Source organism: Ziziphus jujuba, chromosome 9 (assembly GCF_031755915.1).
Source record: "Ziziphus jujuba cultivar Dongzao chromosome 9, ASM3175591v1".
NCBI lineage: Eukaryota > Viridiplantae > Streptophyta > Magnoliopsida > Rosales > Rhamnaceae > Ziziphus > Ziziphus jujuba.
The window spans coordinates 13,200,973-13,227,896 of record NC_083387.1 but is presented as its reverse complement, the minus strand read 5'-3'; the positions used below and the strand labels follow the sequence as shown (position 1 = coordinate 13,227,896).

The following is a 26,924-nucleotide window of genomic DNA, read 5'->3' as shown; positions in this document are numbered from 1 at the left end:
CTGAGAAAGGTAAAACTTGTGTGAGTTATGGAGAGTTTATTACCATTGCCAATAGAAATTCTGTCAGTGTCATCATACTTCGAATGAATTGCTAGGTTCTGTAAGTTTGTGGCTGTATGATGGAAGGCTCTAGAGTTAAGAAGCCATGTTGAATTTGATGAACAAGAGGGAGCTGATTATTGTCCAAGAATACCAAGACCAGTGGGATTAATGTGATAAGCATGAAGAGGTCGACGACGTTGAAAACCTGGTGGGATAGATCGAGATGGAGAATACATCCACTGTTGCTTAAGAGAGGGACATAATTTTATTGACTGACCAATCTAATCACACAACTTACATTTACCTTTGTAAGTACTTGCACGGCCAAAATTTTGAAGCTTTGTAAATGAAGCTTATGAAAATGAGGTAGAAGATTGCTTAGGTCCTTTCCATGAGAAGTTCGGCCCATTGGACGACTAGTTTGCCACATGCACTATTATGGGAGTTGTGATAGACGATATGGAAAGTCGTTTGAAATAAGAATCATACTCGATCAAATGCTCATGAAGATCATCAAACGAAACAGCAGATTCTCTTGTACAAAAAGCAGTAGAATTATCTTTGAAATTAGATGATAAGCCATTTAGAACGTAGAGAATAAGATCTTCATTTGTAACAGGTAAACGGAGTAATGCTAATTCATTAGCATCGATTCTAGTATCAAGAAGATACTCAGTTATTATTCGATGCCCCTTAAGCTTGAATGAGACGTTCTCGAAGTCTCTTATATGGAACCAGGAAGGCTTGGCAAAATAAGTTGCCAGTTTCTTCCACGCTTCAAATTAAGTTTCTGCACTAGAGACCAGAGACTTCCAGTGTGAGAGAGGCTTGAATAACATTGAGCAAGAATTTATCTTATCATATCCAGAAAGAATACTGAGCATTAGGTTTAATGATAGTGCCAAAATTAGTAATTTCAGTGACTGTCAACGGTGGACATGGAGTCGATTCGTCAATAAAGCATATATATCATAGGCAATTAAAAGAGAATCGAATTGAGTTCTCCATGAAAAGTAGGTATGTCTGTGAGTTTTAAAGGAGCTGATGAAACAACATTTAGAACACGAGATTTTGGCCATGACCAGATGGCTCTTTTTTGACAACAACAGATGAGGTGAGATTTGTCTTGATGGCAAATGAAGAAGGTCAAATTGTTTTTTAGCCATGAGGAAGAAAGAAAGAAACAAAAAAAACTCGTTGGAGTATTATGGGTCTTATATCATAAAAAACATAACATAGAGAATGATAAAACAGAGGAATATATTCACACGGTGCTTTGACTAATAACAAAAATATATACAAGAGTTTGTTACAAGAGATATGTTTAACTAGGGGTGGGCATGGATTGGGTTGGTTCGGTTTTGGACCGAAATACAACCCAATCCATAGTCATCGGTTTTTTAAATGTGGAATCCAAACCAAACCATTAAAATGTTAAATCCAAACCAAACCAAACCATTTATGATCGGATTGGTTTGGATTGGTTGATCGGGTTGAAACTTAATAATTTATAAATATATAATACAAATAAAAAAAATTTCAAATATAAAATATAAATAATAAGTTATAATTATTCAAATATAAAATACAATTAGAATAATACAACATAGTCTAAATAGAAAATAAAAAAGAAAATGTAGCAAATGTGTATCTCATGCACTTATCAAATAGCAAGTATTAATGTCTTCATCTCATTCCTACAAAATCAAATTAAAATTGTTAGAACAAATAATGTAAAATAATATATTTATTAAAATTCATTCACTCAAGAATCAATGCATAATTCTTTTTTTTTTTTTTACCTTAAATTTTTGGTAAATCATAAGTTAATCAATGTTGACATGCTCACTAATTTTAGTTGATTCTGTAAGCTCTACAAAGATCAAAACAATAAAATTAGCAATAAACTATATTTAAACATTTATATATATATATATATAAGTAACAATTGGGTACAATATATGTAGATATATATATATATTACCTGCATCCAATTTGTCATAATATTCCACATCTTCCATATAGAATCTATCAATAACCGAAAAAGCTTTAAGCCAATTTTGGGTGCACACTAAAACTTCCACCATCTTAGGGGTTAAAGAACTTCGAAAGGGATCAAGAATCCTTCCACCGGTGCTAAACGCACTTTCAGAAGCCACGGTAGAGACTTGGATTGCAAACACATCCTTTGCAAGTTTGGACAAGATAGGATACTTAGTACCATTAACCCTCCACCAATTAAGAACATCAAAATCCTTCTTTGATATATCTTCACAAGGATCCAATAGGTACCTATCCACTTCATTTTTAATCTCAATAGATTCCTTTGCTGCCTTTTTCTTTTTAAATTTGGAAATTCTCAAGTTCTTTATCCTTTGAACTTTGATTGCAATCAAGAATCACTTCACTTGCCTTATACCAATCATACAAAGACATTAGAATTTCTTTCAAATTCTTAGTCATCAAACCAGCAACATCTTCAGCATAAATATCACCAAAACAATACTCCACATAGTCCAATTTATATCTAGGATCAAGCACAGCAGCAATCAACAACAATGGATTAATATCATCCATTTTACCCCAATATTTATCAAACTTTCTCTTCATTTTAGTTGCCATATCACTTAAAAGATAATCACCACTTAAACTCCATGCATCTAATTGAGATTGAATTGAACAAATTTCATGAAAATAAGCATTGGAACTAACATGCAGTGAAGAACTAAACTTTAAAGTTACATCATAAAAGCTTTTAAAGAACTTCACAAAAATAAGAGCATTGTTCCAATCAACAAAATTAGGTGGTCCAAGTCTTTTTCTACCACCATCGTCCTCTCTAAAATAGGATAGATAATGACCATCATCCTCTTCCAACCTTTCAAAAGCTTTTTGGAATTTCAAAGCTGCTTCTAACATTAAGTAGGTGGAATTCCACCTAGTTGGAACATCCAAAAACACAAGAGAATTGCTCTCAATTTTCTCTTGAGCAGCATATTCCTTAAACTTTTGTAATCTAGCAGGAGAAGATCTAACATATCTCACTGCATTACGAATACTAGCAATAGAGTCATGTGCTTCCCTTAACCCTTCAGACACAATCAAATTAACAATATGTGCACAACATCTCATGTGTAAGTGATCACCATCCAATACACACCCTTTCCAATTATTCAATTTCCTTTTAATATACTCTATTGCCACATTGTTTGCAGAAGCATTATCAACTGTGATTGTAAACACCCTCTCAATACCCCATTCATACAAACAATTCCCAATTAGCTTCCCTATTGTCTCTCCTTTATGATTAGGAATCACACAAAAATTTAAAATCCGTTTGTGAAGCATCCAATTAGAATCAATATAATGTGCGGTGAGAGACATGTAATTGATATTTTGAATGGAAGTCCAAGTGTCGGTGGTAAGACTAATTCTTTGGCAATTCAAAGAAAATGTATTTTTCAATTGCAACTTCTCATCCAAATACAATGCATAAATATATCTAACAATCGTTCTTCGAGACGGAGGATCAAATTTAGGACATGCTACATTGCAAAACATTCTAAAACCACGACCTTCAACAAAACTAAATGGGAGCTCATCTAAGATTATCATTTTAGCACATGCAAGCCTACATGCTTCCTTATTAAAACCAACAGCCAAAAGATTGCTCCCATCACTCTCATTTTGGGCCCCAAAAGTTAAGATTTTTTGCTTTTTATCTTGCACTCTATAAGGGTACTTCTTACAATGATGATTTAAATGATTCAACAAAGTACTTGTCCCATATTTACTATTACAAGCATAGTCCACACCACAATATTTGCATTTACATCTAGGATTATCAGGATCTGAATTCTCCATTTTCTCATAATGATCCCACACCATGGATGGTTTCCTAGATGGTTTTCTTTTCCCTAAACTAGATGGTGGAAGTGGAAGAAGTGATGTAGAAGCTGCTGATTCTGATGGAGTACTATGAGTTTCAGTGTCGTTACCACTATCCATATCTACCACACAAAACAAAATCCAACCAAAAATTACTAAATCTCAACACAAATATTACAATATCAAATATTTTCAGTATAAATTTCCAATCAAATACAATCTCAAATACTTTCCTACATATATAAATTTACAATACTTTGCAGTTTGCACATATTACAATTTCACAAGCACATGTATATTCAACTAGATACATGGAGAAGGAAACAAAAAAAAGACTCATGGATAATAAATTTCATTTGTACTCCCACTGGTTTCTTAGGTGCATCAAAATTTAGTTAACAGGGTCATTTTATTTAAGGGAAGGTTTGGAGTCTTTTTGTTGGTAACTTAGTGAGTACAAAAACCAGAATGGTGAAAGTTGCTGGTTGAGACAATAATCACTTTACTTGATAAAAGCATATGCTGCGGTGGTGCCCAATTTATTTTCAGAAAGATGAAGAAGAGCCCTTACAGTGATATTTCCTTTGTTTTCTAGTTGTGAATTTTTTATTATTTAATTCCTTACTTGAAACAATTTCAAATATTAGATTTATCACTATAATTATCATTCTTAATATTTATATCATATTTTTGTGCAGTCTCGACCATCTGGGGTTCCTTTTCTCATTGCTTGTCATGACAATAACTGGCCGTGCTTGTAAGGGTTAAAAAAAGAATGTCAACAGATTAAGACAACAAAACAACAACTCTGTTTTTTCAAGCAGTGATTAAGTTTTTAGTTTAAAAGCATTGTAATCTTTCAACCTAATGAATCATTGAAAAACCGATTGAAAAATCCCATGGATCACAACACAAGCAACAGCAACACTCATCATCGACATGTTATTAAGAGAAGAACTTGACAAACCTGGATAAAATTCAACAACAGATGCGGTGAGACTTGTGAGACCCGTGATTTTTGAAGCAGCAAGCCAGCAACTGGTGTTGGGTTCTGAAAAAGAGAATGAGCAGATGCCATCATCATCAACAACGTGTTACTAAAAGAAGAAATTGACAAACCTGGAAAAAAAATCAATAGCAGATGCGGTGAGAGTGTGAGACCTGTGAGCTTTGAAGCAGGAACTGGTGCTGGGTTCTGAAAAAAAGAATGAGCAGATGCAATCATCATCATCATCATCATCATCATCAACAACGTGTTACTAAAAGAAGAAATTGACAAACCTGGAAAAAAAATCAATAGCAGATGCGGTGAAAGTGTGAGACCCGTGAGCTTTGAAGGAGGAACTGGTGCTGGGTTCTGAAAAAAAGAATGAGCAGATTCAATCATCATCATCATCATCATCCTAACATGTTATTCAGAGAAGAAATTGACAAACCTTGACAAAATTAAACAGCAGATGCCGTGCCCGTGAGACCCCTGAGTTTTGAAGCAGCAGCTGATGCCGGGAGCCTTGAAGGCTTGAAGCCGTCAGTCTTGAATCGAAGCTTGGAGGTGGGCGGCAATGGAGGAGGTAAGGACCGTAAGGTATTTAGTTTAGGGTTACTTACACGATTTGGGGGAAGGAAAAAAAAAAAAGAAAAAAAAGAAAAAATTAATATATAAAAATGGAAAAAAAATTAATATATAAAATAGAAAAAAATATTAAAATTAATTTATAAAAATAAAAAAAAATAAAAAAATATATTATTTTTTAATTATATAATATATTATTTGGATTGGATTGGATTTATGTTTCCAATCCAATCCATACAATTTATAATATTTTGAATCCAATCCAAACCATTAAAAATGGACTGGATTGGACCGGTTGAGCGGGTTGGATTGGATTTTGTCCACCCCTAACCTCAGCTACAGATCCGTCTTATTGAATAATTTTTTCTCAATACCACTTATTATATTGTTACACGTGCAATAGATTCACACTTTCTAGTCTTAATAAAGACTGTTTAATAGTAAAATTATTATTTTCTCTAATAAAAATTTATAGATTGAATTTTTCACCTTTAATATCAAACGAAAAATATTTAAAGATTAAAGGTCCGTTTGATATAGCGGATAAAAGTAAAACTTTAATCTGTAGAGTTGTGCATAATAAATATTTCTTAAAAAATTTTTTTATTAAAAAGTTAATAATTATTTGATTGTAAATAAATAAATTGCATTAAATGCTTAATGAGTTTCCATATAAGCTAAAAAAACTACATGAAATGTTCATTTGAATTTTCATATAAACTAAAAAGAAGGATTTTTCTACATAAGTATAAAATTTGGATTTGTTTAAAACAATTTAAAAAAAATTATTTTTTTATCAACAAATTTTTGTTGATTTTTGTCAAATATTCTTATTTGTTGCTAAAAAAACTTTTGACCTTCAAGTAAAGTTTTTAGTTTGAACAAAATTCTGCCAAACAAACACTAAATCCTCTATCTCAAATATTAAAACAAAAAAAAAAAGAATTCTAGGCTCCAACTTTTTTTTTTTTTTTTTGGAAATTATATGCTCTAACTTTAAATTGTGAATATGTCTATTGATTGGTTGACATAGTTAGTTACTTTTTTTTTTTTTTTGGGTTGATGCCAAAAGTTAAAAAATAAATAAATAAATAAATAATTTCTGTGACATCACCTACTCAAATTTTTCATATGGTTTGTTGGAACACTATGTAATATTCTTAAAAAAAAAGAAAAAAAAAGGTTGCTTTCCATTTGTTGCTACTATGTTTGTTATATATATATACTTATAATTTTGACATGAACAAGAAACATCCATGTTCTCATGTGTTGTTTATCAAAAAAACAAAAAAAAACAAAAAAAAAAAAATCCATGTTCTAATGTGTTGCTTGTTAGTGTGGCACAATAATTTATTGTAAAAAAAATAAAAAATAAAAAATAAAAAGACTAGGAAATAAAAAGCATGCATGGCCGTATAAGTTGCCAGGAGGGTGGGGCCCAAGGCCCAAAACCATGATTCCCTTCTCCTTTGGTCATCACCAACAACCTTCCTCTTTACGCGCCAAAGCACGTGCACTACTAATTTTAGCATAAAAGAAAAAGAATTCTCAGACAGAGAAACACTCACACAGACAGAGAGAGACAAACAGAGTGAGAGAGAGAGAGTTGGGCAGCTTCAGGGAAAAGCTAGGTCATTATTTGTGACAGTGAGCTCTACTTTTTTACACCTTTAATTTCTTTTTCTTTTTTTTTTTTTTTTTCTTCCAAAGAAGGGAGTGGGGCTATGGATTGGTCATCTTCATTATCAAGTTGGGCCTGTCAAAATCTTTGGACGGTTGCAGACGCCAGAGGGATATCAAATAACATGGCGATTGGATATCAATGGAATTTTTCCTTTCAACTTTTTTATCCTCCTTTATATTGTCAAAGTTTGCGTGAGGTTGTTTTCTTTGACATATTTTTTTCTTTTCATTATTCAACTTTGTAAGTTGATTATTGATGGGGCTTCCAATTAAGATTGTTGGGCCAAAGTTTTGAAATGGATTTGATGAATCTCCATCCATATTTCCTCTGATGAAAGGGAAATTGTACTTCCCTATCAAAATGAGATACTTTTTTATTATTTTTTTTTTATTTTCATACAAAAATTATTGGTTTAATATCTGTTTTCTATCTTAAATTTTGACTCAAATTCAACCAGATCCTCTTGTTTAAAAAAAATAACATCTGCCTTTTCAATGGTTTTAAAAGATTTTTATCTATTTACCAAAAGAAATACAAGATTTTTTTCTACCTCCAATGATGTGATTTGAATCTATTGAGTTAACATTAATTTCTATCATTGGCATCCCTTATAAGAGTATAATTAACATTTTCAAAGCTAGAGATGACCTTGATCATCCGTTTGTTGTTCTCATAGCTTGTGCATATTTGTCATTTTAACAATTAAAATATATATTAATATACAGTTAATTTCAAATAAGATCTATTTTATTTTATTACAATAAGATTCATTTTTCATGAATATTGGATTCTATTAACAATTAAAAATTAAAATTTAAACGTGGTTAAATATTAATTTATTAATATATTAAAATCCTATTTAGAAAAAGTGAATTCTATCGAAATTTGGTTTATTATTCGGTTATTAATAAATGTAGTTTTAAATCTAGCTTTTGAAGTAATTTGAAAACTAAAAAAAAATATCATATTAATTCTCATAATAAATACCTTATTTTAGACAGACTATTAATATATATCTAATTTGTATTTAATTATCTTTAATTTTTTTATTATAAAATGATATTATATCATTCATTGAATTGCAATTAAATTTGGGATTGAAAAAAAAAAAAAGGCAAAGTATCCAAATTCAGTAAAGCATAGGGTTTTAGAGAAACTATCCCAAAATTGTTTCCATATCTTTGTTTAATGAATATTGTACGTAGAGACAAATCAAAATAATAATAATAATAATACAATAAAAAAATAAAAAAAAATTGATGTTTTGAGTAGTGAGTATATTATTCCACGAACAAGAGGTATTCATCGGTTTAAATCCCATGGATTTGACTAATATTCAATCGGATCTAATATAGGTTGGTTTTTGAATTTTTCAATCCAATTCAATGGTAGAAAAAAATCCAATCCAATTCAATTCAAATTTAGTTGGTTTGGATTGGTTATCTTTATCAGTTTTGGATTTGATCCAATTTTTATCCAATCCAATCCAATTTTCAATATCATAATAACATAATCTTGATGACTAGTTTGGATGGATGCAAGGGCACTGACATGCTACCTGTTATCCAATCGTAATGGATTAAATGATGGTTCAAATGTAATAATAGTCATTCTCATAACGCCGAGATCGTTTCTCAGCAGTTGGCCTCAAAATTTGAAAGATTTCAAAAATTAAGCTTGCTCAGGTAAAATTAATTCAAAGATGGATGATTTCCTAGAAAATTCTAAACAAAAAATTCTATATCGAGCATAATGATTAAAGTAGTGTCTAAATTAGAAACAATATCAGTATAGAATGGTCCTATAATAGGAGAGAAGCATTGAACAAAAAACTTCATACCCAGTGCAATAGCTAAATTATGGACAATATCAACATAACATGGCAAATCCATTACTAAAAATGATAGTAGAGAAGTTCTGAACAAAAAACTTCATATTGAGTGCGATGGCTAAATTTGGGATCATATCAGCAAAAAATGGTAAATCCATTACTGAGTGTAAAATTAAAGATAATATCGGTAGAAAATGATAGATCCGCCAGTAGATGGTGGCTAAATTGGGACAATATCGATAGAAAATAGCAGATCGCTAATGGAAACGGGGTGTCACATAATCAACAGTACAAAAAATTTCGTAATCCGAATTCAAGTTCTACCAAAAACTTCCACAATATTACAATACAACCAAAAATTCAGTTTCCGCTAAAACTTCTATAACATTACAATGAAACTAACAATTTAATCCACTGCCCTAAGAGAAATAATCTAATATGGTATATCCTATTTGAAATTTATAACTTAACCAATAAAAAAGTACACGGTAAAATTTTAATATATTCATAGATTATATAAATTGAGAAAAATATTGGCAGAGATTGATAGGTTTGCTAGCGAACTGTCACATAATCAACAATACAAAAAATCCAAGTTTAAGTTCTACAAAAAATTTCCACAATATTACACTACAATAGACAATACAATTTCCACTAAAACTTCTAAAACATTATAATGAAACTAACAATTCAATCTAATGCCTTAAGAGAAATAATAACATTACAATGAAACCAACAATTCAATTCAATGCCACTACTAGTGCCTCAGTTGCCGCTGGCCCCGCAGGGTGGGCGGGGGGGGTGTGGGCATAGGAGAAAGCAAAAAAAGAAAAAAAAATTCAATGCCCTAAGAGAAATAATCTAATATGGTATATGCTATTCAAAATTTATAACTTAACCAATAAAAATAATACACGTAATAATATTTTAATATATTATATAGATTTTAGATTGGATCGGTTTGGATTATTTATTTTTAAACATCAAAATCGATAATTGATCAAATCCAAATAGATTTTAAAATTTTTAATCTAATTCAATTTAATTTTATTGGATTAATCTAATAAAATTGGATTGTATTAAATCCATCCGTTCTATTGAATTGGTTTTGTCTTTAAACACCCCTACTAAGAAGTAAGATGTTGACGAGTGTAAACAGTTTATTATGTTGTGTTTAGAATCTTCCTTTCAAATGACATTTGTTCATTTTGACAATTTTGGGCCATTAAGTTGGGCTTTTCCAATCCAACAAAAACTTGGCCTGGGCTTAAAATTTTAAATGGAGAGGATGAGATGTAAGAGATGTGTTCGTGGGATATCAATTGCATTTTGCCTATTGCCCACAGCACATTTACCACAAGGCTCGTCTTTCTACACCACCAAAATTGTCTTCATACACAATTTTTTAAATATAAAATTATAAAACTCCATTTTTACATTTGATTAAACATTTTTGTTTATTAAAATAGTTAAACGGTCTCACAACAAGCTAGCTTTCTGTGATACTTTTTAACTGTTGTTATTGCATATAGGAGGGGATTAAATCCAATGGTTAAAATATATATATATATATATATATATTTAAAAAAAAAAAAAACTTGTAGTTATCAACGTGATAGTCAGAAGTTATCAGTGCCGCCACAAATCCTAATGTCATTTGTTATTCTGTTTTCAAAGAGACTCCACTGTTTACCCCATCTATGACGTGTAAGAAGTTCAGGTATAGTGATAGGAATCGGAATTATAGTACATTGGAATAATCTTTGCATTATTTTCTTTTTGGAGATGATGCTGTTGCATCTTTAAATTAAAATTCAGAAAAAAAAGAGAAATAAAAGACTTAATGAATAAAATACTTAAATGAGTTTTTTTGATAAATTGACATGAATTGGAGGTGGAACGAGATGTTTGGGTTTTGAATTACCATTTTCAAATAAATAATAGGCTTGTGGAAGCAAAATTTAGATTTTGAAAAAACAAAAAGAAAATTAAATTTCCATTCATGTGAAACAAAAAGAAAATTAAATTTCCATTCATGTGAAACAAAAAGAAAATTAAATTTTCATTCATGTGAATGCTGTATTTATACACAAAAGATGATGATAAGACTGATTAAGTATAAGACTTGATCTTAACTAAACTGACAAAGCACATAAACATACCAATATACATATATATATATATATATATATATATATGTATATATAATTGTCTCAAAATTGTAGCCGATATTATCTAATTTATTCTATAAAAAAAAAGCAAGCAAAATTTGTGCTGTACTTCAAATTGTAGGCTAAAATTGTTACACTATTTGCAGGCTGCAAGTAAAATAATGTGTGCTTTATATTCAAACTTTTTCTTTGATATCTTTTTTTTTATATATTTTTTATTTTTATTTTTTGTTGGTACTAAAGCACTCTTTCTTTGATATCTTGACAATATATAATCATGCGTGTATATATAGTATTTGGTGGATTAGAAACTGAAGGAAAAAAAGAAAAGGATAATGAATCCCTATACATTTCCTTAGAGGCTGCTAATATCCAATTCAAATTTTAGTCTAGTTTGGATATTGTAAAAAGTTGAGATTTTTTTTATTATTATTTTTTATTTTTTTCCTTAAATGCAATAAAAAATATATGATACTTTACTTTTCCATTCAAAGTTCAACAATGAACTATTTTTTATTTTATTTTTATAAAGTTATTTAGAATACTGATTTATTCTTTTGAGTTGTTGTAACAGTTATAAACTTACCGCTATATATAATAATTTGTTAGCATAGACATCTTCTTATAGAAATCAAAATATTTTTAACTACAATCTTACTAAATTATAAAATTAATTTGGTCCAACAATATAAAGTTTTCCTATATATATATATATATATATGTTTTAATAAAACGATGCTCATACTTGGAACAACAACATTTTTATATTTTTAGTTTCAATTTTTTGTCCCTAAAATATCAATATTTTTGAGTATTATCCTTTGTAGTATAAAATTAATATCAACATATTTCAAATTTGTAAATGGTTCGACATTAGTCCCTAAAAAGGATATGTTCAAATAATTATAACTTTGACCTTTAAAAAATGAGTTATCTTTTCATGACAATAACAAAATTTTGAGTTCAGTGAACTAAGAACTAAACATACTTTTGACATTTAAAAATAAATTATCTATTCATGATAGTATCAAAAACCTGTAATACAGCTAACTAGAATTGAATAGATTTTTGACATTTAAAAAATAAATGAACGTACTTTTGACATTTATGGAATATACATATCAATATTCATGGATTATTTCTTTGATTTCCCTTCCAACTTCTTTGTTAATAGGAGTAGGATTTCCACTTTTTCGGACGGCAACAAAAATTAATTTGTTAGTTTGTGTGCATTTTGTCTGTGCAATTGCTAAATCTGTCTAATTTCCCCTTTAGTATGGTTACCCAATGCTATGGAATGACCTATTCTTATTTTGGCTCTTATACACTTAAAAAATAAATTATCTTTTCATGACAGTAATAAAAATCTTTAGCTTAAATATGATTAAGGTTGGAAAGTTCATTTATATTTAATTTTCCTTTATCAAATACAATTATACTTAAAAAAATTAAATGAAATAGATATATATATATATATATATATATATATATATATATATATATATATATATATATATATATATATATGTATGTATAAATTATATAACATATGAATTAATTAAAGTTGTGTTTTTCAAATCTTTAAAAAAATATTGTAATTAACATTGTCTCTCAATTATACTAAAGGTTGTTCAAATGTTTGGTAGATTCCAGTTAAAATGTTCTAATGCATATCAACCAAATAATATAAATATGTTAATTTAAAATAACTGAACATATTCTTAATATTAAAAAAATAATTATTTTTTATAATTGAAATGAAGAACTTTAAACAATATTGTTTTTTTTTTTTGAATAAATTAAACAATATTGTTTACCTGAAGTCTAACAAGCATTTAATTTAAACAATTTTTACCAATATAAAATATAAATATTTTATTTTCAGTAAAATATATATATATATATATATATGTAGATATATATATATATATATATTTTTTTTTTCCGAAAATTTATATAGTAGTGGTTAAAAAGAAGACCCCTTAAAATTAAAATGTCTTATCATTTTGGACATAGATTGGGTTGGGCTTCAACTTTTGGGCCATAAGGCCTATCATTTTTCTTCTTTATCATGTTTGATCAGCGCCACAAAAAATCCAATCCTATATAGACCATCTCATACCAGACTAGGGTTTCCCAATCACACTCTCAGTTTCGCTCCAAATTTCTTCCTAGGGTTTTTGTGCCGTCTCATCCATTTTTGACAAACCCTACCAAATCTCCCAACTATGGCTGAACGAGGAGGAGAGCGCGGTGGCTTTGGCCGTGGATTCGGCAGGGGAGGACGCGGTGGTGATAGAGGCCGCGGTGGTCGTCGCCGTCCCGGTGGACGCCGTGAGGAAGAAGAGAAATGGGTTCCGGTAACGAAGCTCGGAAGGCTGGTGAAGGAAGGAAAGATCTCCTCCCTCGAGCAGATCTATCTCCATTCTCTCCCAGTCAAGGAGCACCAGATCGTTGATACCCTAGTCGGTCCCAGCTTGAAAGATGAGGTCATGAAGATCATGCCCGTGCAGAAGCAAACCAGAGCCGGACAGAGGACTCGTTTCAAGGCCTTCGTCGTCGTCGGTGACGGCAACGGCCACGTCGGTCTCGGAGTCAAGTGCAGCAAAGAAGTTGCCACCGCCATTCGAGGAGCGATCATCCTCGCCAAGCTTTCGGTTATTCCTGTGAGAAGGGGTTACTGGGGTAACAAGATCGGGAAGCCGCACACCGTGCCTTGCAAGGTCACCGGCAAATGTGGTTCCGTCACCGTGAGGATGGTTCCGGCGCCTCGTGGTGCTGGAATCGTCGCCGCTAGAGTTCCCAAGAAGGTTTTGCAGTTTGCTGGGATTGAGGACGTTTTCACTTCCTCAAGGGGTTCCACCAAGACTCTCGGAAACTTCGTAAAGGTTTGGTCTAAACCCGTTGGTTGTTTTCGTGATTTGTTAATTTGTTTTCGTTAATTGTCTCTGTTTCTAGCTTCTCATTAGTTTGATTACTGTAAATGGGTATAAATTTTGCTTCTCTTTGCTACTAAATGCTATTGGTAATTGATCTTTATAAATTATCTTTTGGAAAACCCACAAATTAGATTTAGGAATGGAATATTGTTATGCTATTGATGCTTCTAAATCGTCTTGTGGAAGACCCAAAATGACATTGGGAATCCCCAAAATCATATTAGGAATGGGATATTGTTATATGCTTTTGTGTAATTGATACACACATAATCATCTTTTGGAAAACCCAGAAATCATATTAGAAATGGGATATTCTTTTTAACGTGAATTTGGAGTTTGGATTGGTTTCTGATTGATTTAGATTTAATGGAAAAATTTGTGGAACACTGGTTTTTTATAGGCAACATTTGACTGCTTGTTGAAGACTTATGGGTTCCTTACACCTGAATTTTGGAGGGAGACTCGGTTCACGAAATCACCATTCCAAGAGCATACAGATCTTTTGAGAAAGCCAACTGGGAAACTTCTTCTTGCCGAGGCTACTGAGAGGATTGATGCTTGAGTTTTCTGGATTCATTTCAGGTTTTAGATAATTATGTTTTTGGAAGAAAAAGGATGTTTTATTAGCTGTTGCTTAATCATGTTTCTCTTTGTTTTTGACTGTTATTAAGTTTTGAAATGAATGGATTTAACGCACATTTTGTTTATGAGGATTTTTACATAATCAATGCTATAAGAATCCTTTATGCCTTGTTAGTCCATAACAACTAATGGGAATATAAATCTATGAATTGGTCCATGTTATGGACCTCCTTGGTCTGTACTGGCTTTATACAATGCAATTATATGCATGTAAATTAATTTCTTTTATGTGTATAGTAATGCCACTTATCAGGAAGTTTGAATTTAGCATTTGGTAATTTGGGTATAATTTTTTTCATAATAGAGTCAAGCGAAGAGACTGCTGGTGGGATGTCAATTTTGTGCTTGTAACTTCATCTTGAAAACAAATGAATTGTCGATTCGAAGGGCATCTTGAAAACAAATGAATTGTCGATTCGAAGGGCTTGAGGATGAGACACTGGAGAACAAGTTGTAGTTATATGTGTCTAGTTTTGTGAATTAAGATGTGAAAACTTCTCCTGTGGGGTTTCCCCTTCTATTTTGATTATTGCTTTATAATTTTCACCATAACCTGTTAAAATGTTACACTAGTCCTAGGATAAGCGGTTGCTCCTTCATCATGACTTAGCTTTGCCATGCTGAGTATGGTTAAGAAGAAGAATATCAGATGCAATAAGAAGAAGAAAGGAATACAATCTTTCTTCAATACCAATTACATCAAGCAAAAATTGGGATAATTTTCAAAGCCTAATGTTCTGAGAAGCGAGATTATCAAGTGAGCAAAAGCCACTAAATTGTGGACTAGTTACATATGTTTCCTGTGAAATGCAAGTACACCATAAGTCAACTGCTTCTCATACGCCTAATAATTTCATAATTCAACACCCGTGGATCAAAATTAATGATTAGGATCAATTCTCTGTATTCAACGTTAGAATAAAGATTCAAAAGTGAACCCGAACAGACGTATTTAGATTTAAAAAATGTCTGCTCTTAGATTTTAAAAATTTAGAGATTTTTAAAATGTTCAATTTATAATTTAATGGATTTAAAATGAGAAATAGATTTTGAAAGATTTAAAAAATTTTAAAATATAAGGTTGTATTTAATTTAAAATTTAATAGATTTAAAATGAGATGTAGATTTTAAAAGATTTGATAGATTATTATGAAATTTATTAGATTTTATAGATAATTTATAAGAATTTAATGAAATTTTTATGATTAAGTTTAGATTTTATATAGATAATTTTTTCATAATTTTTTTTAATTTATTAAAATTTATTATTTTTTAGAATTTTTTAAAATTCATGATTTTTTGAATATTTTTAAATTTTAAAAGAATTATATAAAGTTTTCATTGAATATATTTAATTTTAATGAACTTTTATAAAATAGATTTTAATGGTATTTTATAAAATTTATTAAAATATAAATGGAATATTATTGTATTAGTATAGATTATTTTAAGATATAAATTTAATACTTTAGACTTTTAAATAATCTTAAAATCTTTCAAATTCTATATTAAATATACTTCTGTTATGTGCGACAAGAATTTGGAGAATAAAAATTTGGATCTGTTTGACCACCTGTTTTAAGAACTATTTTTCATTTTTGAAAATAGAAAATTGTTCTCAAAACAAAAATATGTTGTTTGGCCATCAGTTTTCAAAAACTATTTTTACATAACAAATGGAAAATAAAACAAAAAAACATAAAATAATAAAAAGATGTTTTTCATAGTTTTCAAAAAAATTTAAAAAATATTGGTTTACTACATCTAGGGTTGAGTAAAATTCAATCCAACTCATTTAATCCGACAAAACTGATTCACTTTAAGCAATTTGGATTGGATTTTTATATAAATTTGATTGGTTATTGGGTTAGAAATATAAACCCAATTCAATCCAAATTATATATTATATGATTAAAAAATTATATATTTTCTATATTTTTTTTCATTTTTATATATTAATTTTGAATATATATTTTTTAACATATCCTAAATTCCTAAATAAGATGATAACTATTAATGCTTGCTACTTGGTGAAATGCATGATATGTATCAGTTGCTACATTTTCTTCTTTATTTTGCATTGAAGAGTGCTTTTTTTTTTTTTTTTTTTTAACATTAATGAGAATTGTTGGATATTATAAATTGCAATCTTATATTTTATTCTATGTTGAATTACTTTAATTGTATTTTATGTTTGGATAACTACAATTATTATTTATATTTTATATTTGGAAGACTTTTAATTTATATAATATATTTATAAACTAGTAAATTTCAAACCGATTAATCAATCCAAACCAAACCAATTATAAATTGATTGGTCTGGTTTGGATTTAAAATTTTAATTGATTTGTATTGAATTTTCTATTAAATAAACAGAAAAGTATGGATTTGGTTGTATTTTGATCAAAAATCGAACCAGCCTAATCAATGTCCACCCCTAAATATCTGGCACTTAAGCGTTGATAGAAGAGAGTATGAATAACAATTTATCCTGCACAATCCAAAATCGTGTGCACCGTCCTTAAAAGTATGTTTTTGGTTTTTAAAAATTATTTTTCAAATACAATTGGCTAAACACTTATTATTTTTATAAAATAATAAAAATCTGTTTTAGTTCTATATTTTGAAAACAAAAAATAGAAAATGTGGCCAACCAAACCCTTAATAATTTAAAACTCAAAACCACAACATGCAATCTAAATGTTTGACAGGAAACTGAGGAATACAAATTTAATAAATTTGAAACTCAAGAACCATAAGATACAAGAGTTATCCAGCTAAACTTTTTTTAACTCAAAATTCACGACTTAAATATATTTTAAATAGGTAAACCTCGACTTTTGAAGTATAAAATTCCTAGCTTAAGAGACAGAAGGATTCTCTATTGAAAGCTCTGGATTCACATGTATTAGATGCGAGAAAAGAGAGGTTTAAGGATGTGGTGAGGAATCGAAATCGAAGCCTATACTGTTATTCGGTGTTTGAATGGCTACTTGATTTTGGAAGCGTTTTCACTGCGTTTGGTTCCACTTATGTGCTTGGGTTTCAATTGGCTGCAAAATGTGCAGCTGGGTTTGAGATGAGATGGAATCTTTTTTTTTTTAATTTTTAAAAAAAGAAGAAAACTATACAAAAATTGCTATGTTCACATTGGTGCAGATCTGTCTAAAAGTTTTAAAGAAGGTAATGGTATTTTAGGAAACATCTATTTAAAAAAAAAAGCTGACTATGGTAGAATTCTAATGCTTAACATCGTGATTACCCTTCTCAAAATTGTCCATCAACAGATGTAAATATCTATAATTACTTCTTTTTTTTTAACTATAATTACTTTTTTAACTCTCTAATCATCAACTTTATTAATGGTATTTAAAAGAAAAGAGAACGGAAAACAGCAACATTGAAAAACAATATTTTCACACCATGATCCCAAGGACAAGCAGGTGAACCCATCTGAATATCATTAACGAGTTGAGCATTGTTTGATACTTTTTTCTTTTTTTTTGGTTGGCTGAGAGAGCATTGTTTGATACTTTGATTCCATAATGACCCCCTCTAATTCCAAACTTTGTGTAGAGAATAAACCATGAAGAATAGCATATCATTCCATAGCATTTGATTTGATGAAGCTACTATAGGTAGAATTTTTTATTTTTTATATTTTTTTTATATATAAACTATTTACTTACGAGGTAGCAAGATTTCAAAGATAATATAATTTAAGTTTTTCAGAAAAAAAAAAGGAAAAAAAAAGGTTATAATTTAAAATGAAATTGCTTCAAAATAAGTTTAGGGACAAATTGAAAAATAAATGAAAGTTGATGGAGATATTTTATATTTCCAAAAGGATAAACATTATAACGACCAAAATTAGATTAAATATATTGATGAAAAGTTTTCAAATTGCATCTTAAATTACTAATTTATCCATAAGAATAAAACTTTAAATGACTAAAACTATGCTTTATTGTTTGTTCGCACTTCTAATGTTTGTAAGTACATTTGTTCTAAAAGTACGAAGAAAAAGACTATGCTTTATTTATTCATTTATTTTTATTTTTCAATAGAATAACAATAGATGTTACATCTGAGTAAAGATGTTTTCTTTTCTATTTTTTTTTTTTTTGCTTGGAGAAGATGTTTTCTTTTTATAAATAAATAATTAGGACCAAATTATAAATAAATAGTGGTTATGAAAAACACAATTTATTTATAAAATACAAAATAAAGCAAATAATAGTTTAAAAAAATCTTTTTAGAAAATAAAGTAATAATGTAATAATTTATACATCAAAAGTTGGTTTTGTTACCGATCAGAGACCGTTTCTTCCTTCCGACAATTGCAGAGCAACTCACAGCCATGGCCGTCGACATCCAAGCATTAAAGGAAAGGTGCTCACTTTTTTTTTCTTTTCTTTTTCTTATTCAATTCGATGTTTCTTTGCATTTTCGATGATTTGCTGCCAACATTCTATGCAAATTTCGGACAGTATCTTGGTATTTAGCAGTTGTATATCTCAGATTTTGGTTACTCAATTTTAGTTTGGATGGTTATGTTGTATTTGCAATTTCAATTTGTTAGCTTCGATTTCATGGATACTATTGATGCGAGAAAAAAAGGGAAGGAACTTGAGGTTCGAAAATAAAAAAAAAAAAAGGAAAACCCCGCCATTGCTGCTGTGGGTTTTTGGAATGAACAGAAAGAAAAGATTATTTATTTATTTTTTTTTTGGAGAGGATTTTGAGGTTTTACCACTTGGGATTTTTTCCCCCCCCATTTAAATGGAAAAAAAAAAAAAAAAAAGAGAAGCAAAAGAAAGAGGAACTGGAAATAAGAAGTAAGATACAACTATTAAAATATTCTTCAAAGCTTGTAGATTAAATTAGATGATAATAGTTTCTTGATTCTGTAACATGCTTTATTTGCTTAATGGTTTAATTTACTGTACTAATTACTTTATTCTGGCTTTGGCTTCTAGGTATATTAATACTTGCAGGATGCATGGCGTCCTACCAAATAATGCAATTTTGTCTGCTTTTCTCAAGGTTTGTGAAGATTATGGTCATTACAGTTTGGTAACAGGTTAAAATCACATGAATGAGTTAACAATAACTCTGGTCACATGTACTTTGGTTGAGCAGAATTATTTTCCCTCTTGGCGAGGTGGTGATTCAGTGATCATTATATATGTTTCAACATAGGAAATTTTGTGATGGATCTAACTAGTCAGGGTACTCTACCTTTGCTGTCACTTAGTACTTGGGATTCTAGGCTTTATTGGTGGCTTGTGGTGACATTTATATTTTATTCATGACTTTTATTATGTGGATTAATCGTGGATACTTGTATTATGAACAATGTGGAATGTGTTGCTTTTTAACTTGAGTAGAAGCTCTTTATGAATCTATTAATTTGACGAAAACCATTCAAACGTTCTCCTAAGCTGTAACCTTTCAGTTGAACTTTGAATTGGACTATTTAAGCAGTTATGAAATGGAATATCTAAGCAGTTATGAAAGTATTATCTAAATTTTCCTGCACTTATGATGGAAGCCTTTTCTTGATTTTACTTACACTATGCATTTCTTGATTGAGCACTTCAAATCTGATTATTACTTCTGCTCATCATTCAGGCTGAGGTTAAAAGGTTTTGCCATGAGCCATGTAGCTTGGAGATTTTTCTGCACCACCTTAAGGATATTGATTTCCATTCACTACTTGGTATCTGCTTGGAACTTGATGGTTCTGAGATTGAAGCAGTTGATGTATGTAATGGATCATCATGTATGTTGAATGGAGAATATGCTTTGGTATTGATGCGTGCTATCAATAAAAAGCTTCGAGTTGTTGATCTCAAGAAGTTATCTTTCGGGAAGGATTTCTTGCGGTATATATGGTTTTTAATAGTCATTTTATATGTAGATAATTTAATTTATCTTGTAGTCCTTTCATTTGACAGTGCATTTTTCATGTTTTCTTGGTCGAGTTTGGACTGTTAGAAGGTTACAAGCCTTCAAGCATTTACATGTCACTGCTTTGAGTTACAATCATGTTTTTTGCATAATACTGGAACCATGTTATCCAATTTCTCTGATTAAGTATCTTCTTAAATTTAGAAATTCCAATCAACAATTTGGTTGCCAGAATTTCATTTATTTCATACATTGCTGAATAATTGTTTCCATTGAATTTTTAGTACTGCCATTGTCTTGTGCTTGCATTAGGCAATAATGCTACATCCAGAATAAAGTTTGGTAATCTGTCTTTGAGAAACATAGTATAGTGGATGGATGTTTTGAAGCAATATCTCTCATATGTAATGACTAATTTGACTTTCAACTTTAGGGATCTTTCTCAGAGAGGTTTGCCATGCCAAGCTCTAACCCTGTCGTTTTCACATGTTCGGAAACTCAACATGAAGGGAGAGTTCATGCGTATACACACCCTTAACCTTGACTTTAGTAGCTCACTCACTGGTTTTCATGAGGACTGTTTTACTTGCATGCCAAATTTAAAGCACCTCTCTTTGTGTGAGACGAGAATTTCAAATCTTTGGACAACCAGTGCTGCACTTTCTAAACTCCCATCTTTGGTGGAACTTCAGTTCCAGAATTGGTTATGTTGCAAAGATTCTGGTGTTTGTTCCACATCATCAAGTGTTAAGTCAGATAACACAACTGATTCCAGTGAGCCAAACGCTGTTCCTTACTTTGGAGGATTATCTGTTGACATTCAGGAACTTATGGATCATAACTCGAGCACTGCAGGAGTGATCAGGAATTTCTTTTCGTTGAATGAAATGATTGTGGATCGTGAAAATCCACACATGCTTGAGGATTCATCAGATGATAGTGAAACAGAATATTCAAGTTATCGGCAAGAATATGGTTATATGGAGCCATTATCAGATGTATTCCCTGGATGGAATGGACAGGTCCATCCACAGAATGAGGTAAACAGTATGACCTTTTCTTATTGAGTAATGCAAGTTATTCCTATCTTCTTAATAGTAAAAATAATTTTTTTTTTTTTTTTTTGGATGTAAAGTAAATTAGTAATAGAACTTAATTATTTAATGGCATATATTGGTATCTTTTTAGATTTTGGGAAGTTATAATTTCAAGTTTGACAATTGTTACAGGAGATTATATGCATCTGTATTTATCCAGTATTCATAACAGCCAACACCGCACCCATCTAAATCCTTAAAATAACGGATAGATGTTATTATTGTTTTTTAGTCTTGATAAATGTAATTAGAAGTACAAATTGTTTGAAAGATAATATTGCATAACCTAATTCATCGTTGCCGTCATCAACATGTAAGTTGTTTTAACTTGGAGATGTTGTTTGTCAGGTTTCTATTGATACCTTATGGAATCAGAATGAAGAAGAATCATCAGTGGGTTCCTTTACAACAGAAATAGCAGATGTTTCATTGAAGTATATTTCAAATCATGCTTCACCAATATGCTTTGAGAAACATTATAGAGAGTACATGATAGCTTCATTACCTCATCTAAGAGTTTTAGATAACTTGCCTATCAGAAAAATTGATAAGGAGAGGGCTGCCATTACATATTCAGAACACTTTGAGCATCTACCATATAGGAGGAAGCATAAAGAGAGTGTTGTCAGTATTTTACAGAAGCGGGAAATAAAATCAGCCCAGATACCTGCTCGAAACTCATCATATCCTTCTAGAAAGGCACAGCAATTTTACACCAAGTCTCTTTGTGCTGCCAAGGTGGGCTCTTCTGCTTGGCCTTTTATGCATCCACTTTCTATTTTAGGAACTGATATGGGAGATGAAGGAAGAAACTTTCGACCCAGGCAGTTTGAGTATCATCCATCTGACTCTAGCCTAATGGTCTTTGGGACATTGGATGGTGAAGTGGTTGTGGTCAACCATGAGAAGGAGAAAATTGTTAGTTATATCCCTTCACTTGGAGCAATGAATAGTGTGTTGGGACTCTGTTGGCTCAAGAAGTATCCCACCAAGGTATGTAATTAGTGCTTGCATAAACTTAAAAATCAAAATCCATTTGAAAAAAAAAAAAAAAAAAGGTTAGCTATCAAAATCATCTATTTCAGGCAGCTATCATAGTTATTAATCCTAGATGTCATAGGATGCTTTCTATTCTCCTTATCTAAGGTTTGCATGTGATATAAGGAGTTCTGGCTGCTGAGAGAAGCATTTACCAATCCAGTTGTCATATAGAAATAGTTATAATTTCATTCCTTTATGGAACCTGTACTACGTGATGGTACTGGTAACATTCCTTGATGTGCTTGAATGTTACTGTAGGAGTCATCTAAGACTTCATGAGAGAAAATCATTTTTTTTTTCTCTTTTTTTGTTTTCTCTCTATTTTGCCTCTATTCACTTACGTTGTTTGGATTGTCAAAGTGAACTAGAATTGAAATTCTTAGGTGGGACTATTCTGCATTTGATCTTTCCAAAAGCTTTTGGATTTCTTAGAATATGGTTTTCTTTTAAAGAAACTACTTTTAAGATGTGTCTTATTTTTTATTTTTCATTTTTTTCCTCCTTTGTAATAAAAAATTTGATATCAATTGAATTTCTAGATTCTTTGTAACATGGAAATTTCTGATCTTGTTTTGTTTTTCCTAAACTTCATTGTCAGCTTATAGCTGGTTCAGATAATGGTTCGTTGAAATTGTATGATATCCATAATACGCCACATAGAATAATGGGCTCATACAGTAGTGCTGGTTCTGTCACTTTTGACGAGTTTGATCAATTGACATCTGTTCACGTCAATTCTACTGATGAACTTTTCCTTGCAAGTGGATACTCAAGAAATGTTGCTTTGTATGATATCAGTACTGGACGACGCCTACATATGTTCACTGACATGCATCGGGAGCATATTAATGTAGTTAAGTTTGCAAACCATTCGCCTTCTATTTTTGTCACTTCTTCATTTGATCAGGATGTCAAGATGTGGGATTTGAGACAGAAACCATTACGAGCTTGCTATACTGCTTCAAGCTCTAGAGGAAATGTAATGGTTTGTTTTTCTCCGGATGATCACTACCTTCTGGTTTCAGCTGTTGACAATGAGGTAACTTTCTCTATGTATTTTATTGGAGTTGTCAATGGTACCAACATTACCAAATATCTACCCTATACTTGGACATTATGGGTGCATATTGGTGTTCTCTTTTATATGAAGCTAATGGTTTTAGGGCCTTTTTTTTTTTTTTTAAATATAAATTTTTGTTTGTTTGTTTGTTTGTTTGTTTTTCCCTGAAGAAGCTTTTTTAGATGAATGAGAGTGTAGGAATATATTTAGGTCAGATGTAGGGAAGAGGATAGAGAAAGCAGGTTGTGAGTAAAAGAAAGGTAAAGTGGGTGAAGGGTTTTGCTTCTGATTTGAAGTCCCTTGTAGTCTGTATGTGTTTTATTGGAGTTGTCAACGGTACCAACATTACCAAATATCTACCCTATACTTCGACATTATGGGTGCATATTGGTGCTTCTCTTTTAATGGTTTTAGGTTATTTTATTATTATTATAATAATTATTATTATTTTTTTAATTTTTTAATTTTTAAATAAATTTTTGTATGTTTGTTTGTTTGTTTGTTTTTCCCCCTGAAGAAGCTTTCTAGATGAATGAGTGTAGGAATATATTTAGGTCAGATCTAGGGAAGAGGAGAGAGAAAGTAGATTGTAAGTAAAAGGTAAAGTTGGAGAAGGGTTTTGCTTCTGATTTGAAGTCCCTTGTCCATTCTTATGCGAAGATGGCTACCGTAGGTTTTTGTTAACTGTAAGTGTTAGATGGTTGAATCTATATTGCCTAGTTGTCTAGCAGTGTTTGCTGTGGAAGATTATCTACTGTTTCATATCCTCTATGGTAGGATTTTATTGAGAGGGCTTAGGCATCGATAGGGTTTCTTTCCATTTTTATGTTTAGTTTACTCATTTATGTCTTATTTATTAATTTATTTTTATTGGTATGTGTTGTGTATCAATCTTATGTTTTGGCACACATAAAGTTTGGTTACAAATTGTATGTTATTGAATTTAACTTCTAGATGTTGACAGATTAGACAACTTTTGGCTGTTGATGGGAGGCTTCATTTGAATTTTGGGATAGCCCATACTGGAAGTTCTCAAAATTACACACGATCTTATTATATGAATGGACGGGACTATATCATCAGTGGGAGTTGTGATGAGCATGTAGTCCGCATTTGTTGTGCGCAAACAGGGAGGCGTCTTAGGGATATATCTCTGGAGGTATTGAAGTCTGCAAATTAAGTTTTTCTGTTCAGCTTAAGGTTCATATTTGGATATTGCTTCACATTCTCTTATTCAACAAATAAAGGCCATTTAGTTGAGAATGAAAGATGTGATATGCCTGAAATGAACTCTATTGTGTGCTCTACTAACCAGATCTCTTTCTTCTTCAGTTGTTAAAGTATTTTTCATTGGTGAAGTGTGTGTGTGTTTGTGTATGAGGGAGGGAGGGAGAACCAAAGGAAAAAGGAGGAGGGAAGAGTTGATAAGGAAGGACATTAGGATTTTAGACTGCATAGTTCTCATTGCATAACCAAAAAGGACGTCACAATTAGCCTAATGTATAAATAGGTAGTCAAATTCAAATAAGGACTCGACTGATATCCCAAATATTCAATGGATCAAACTCATATTTATCCTACACTTAAAATAGTGCAGGGGCTTGTGATCACATGATAGAGGAGAGACAAGTAAACTTCCTATTCTTGATACCATTAATTACAAACGTGGAATACTATTACATAGCAGATACTTGAAAAGGTATACACATGAAATAAAAAATGAGATCAAAGAATGAATGATTTACTACAACATATGAGGCCTAAAAAATGAGATAAAAGAATGAATGATTTACTACAACATATGAGGCCCTACCAAACAAGGAGCTTTCCCTGGCTCCTCTTTATTGGGTTCAAAAGAAAGTAATAAATATGCTTGAAAGAAGTAAAAGTAAGAAGGATCAAGACTAAATGTGTTCATCTGCTACACTATGAGACACGTGCTACTTGTTTTGCAGGGAAGAGGCTCTGGGACTTCTATGTATGTGCAATCTCTGAGGGGTGATCCTTCACGAGTGAGTTTATCTCTTTGTAAATTCTAATATTTTTTCCGTTTCAGGATTTAGTGATATCCTCATTACTGAATAAACCTCACATTTTCCCTCCAAATGTCCTTGTTCCCAGGAATTCAACATGAGTATTTTAGCAGCCTATATGCGACCAAGCTCGAGGTCTGAAATTTTTAAGGTATAAAATATGCCTTTGTCAATCATTTTTTTTTTTTCCTGTACATTTTACTGTAGATACTAACATTTTCGTTGTGCAATTTGCAGGTCAATATGCTATTATCTAGTGACTATGATAAGGAATACAGTAGTCAGCAACCTCGGCCAATTAATAGCATGGGAGGTTGATAGATGTAGCTTATTCTTTAAATTTAGAATGTTGAATCAGAATCTGCTGTTATTTTTCGTTTCCATTGGCACCATTCTGGTTAAGGGAATTTTTGTAAAGTTTTGATGTTGTATAAGGCTTTGTAGAGTTTTATTATTTGGTTTCATGAACTTCAAGAGGGAGAATTCATGGCAGAAACTAATTGGGATGTTTGTAAATTATGTTTTGGAATTCTCGTCTTTGAGGTGGAATTAATGTATAGAACTAACATATATTTTATCTGCGTGTCTTTCATGGCATGTGGTCTTTGTTTTGTTTAGTTCTTGCGGGATGATAAATTTGGATTTCGTTACATTCAATATTTGGACAGAAATATAATTCTCAACAGGGTGATAACTTGTAAATCTGCTGCAGTGTGTAAATCAAACTGGTACTTGCTAACTTATTTTCTGGTAGCCATTTATTTTTAATGATACAATTGTGGGTCTATGCATTAATTCACATGCAACGAACCACTTCTCTTCTGTTTTATTCTCTGGGGTCAGTGAATTAGCCTCACACACACACACACACACACACACACACACACAAGGAAGCCTTTTCTAAGGCTGGGAGTGCTTTGAGTGGGGTAACAGTGGTAGATAAAGTGTACAATAGGTTCTATAAATGGGTGATGTTATAGTGTAAAATGAGTAATATTTTAAATTTT

General features: G+C 31.0%; 3 protein-coding genes across 5 annotated transcripts; 2 read left to right on the top strand and 1 right to left on the bottom strand.

Annotated features, from left to right (window-relative positions):
• Positions 1-458: 458 nt before the first annotated feature.
• On the bottom strand, positions 459-4,050 carry LOC132799391 (zinc finger BED domain-containing protein RICESLEEPER 2-like). The gene is made up of 3 exons (XM_060811197.1): positions 2,455-4,050; positions 2,027-2,381; positions 459-817 (listed from the first exon to the last, which is right to left on the bottom strand). Exons 1-3 carry the CDS (start codon positions 4,048-4,050, stop codon positions 459-461), a joined length of 2,310 nt encoding a protein of 769 aa, XP_060667180.1.
• A 9,258-nt stretch (positions 4,051-13,308) lies between these two features.
• LOC107403978 (small ribosomal subunit protein uS5w) lies at positions 13,309-15,316 on the top strand. 2 transcript variants are annotated; one of them, XM_016010909.4, is made up of 3 exons: positions 13,309-14,077; positions 14,529-14,710; positions 15,075-15,316. In XM_016010909.4, exons 1-2 carry the CDS (start codon positions 13,418-13,420, stop codon positions 14,688-14,690), a joined length of 822 nt encoding a protein of 273 aa, XP_015866395.2. In that variant the 5' UTR covers positions 13,309-13,417; the 3' UTR covers positions 14,691-14,710; positions 15,075-15,316. The 2 variants fall into 2 exon arrangements, with proteins under 2 accessions (XP_015866395.2, XP_060667377.1); XM_060811394.1 differs by lacking the exon at positions 15,075-15,316 and having other exon boundaries at positions 14,529-14,835.
• Positions 15,317-18,939: 3,623 nt separating this feature from the next.
• Positions 18,940-26,534, top strand: LOC107403984 (protein DWD HYPERSENSITIVE TO UV-B 1). 2 transcript variants are annotated; one of them, XM_016010915.4, is made up of 10 exons: positions 18,940-19,165; positions 19,753-19,819; positions 20,408-20,661; positions 21,120-21,726; positions 22,132-22,776; positions 23,423-23,863; positions 24,849-25,043; positions 25,840-25,896; positions 26,006-26,068; positions 26,155-26,534. In XM_016010915.4, the coding sequence occupies exons 1-10, from the start codon at positions 19,134-19,136 to the stop codon at positions 26,233-26,235; spliced, it is 2,442 nt and encodes an 813-aa protein (XP_015866401.2). In that variant the 5' UTR covers positions 18,940-19,133; the 3' UTR covers positions 26,236-26,534. The 2 variants fall into 2 exon arrangements, with proteins under 2 accessions (XP_015866401.2, XP_060667430.1); XM_060811447.1 differs by lacking the exons at positions 18,940-19,165; positions 19,753-19,819 and adding an exon at positions 19,885-20,005.
• Positions 26,535-26,924: the final 390 nt, after the last annotated feature.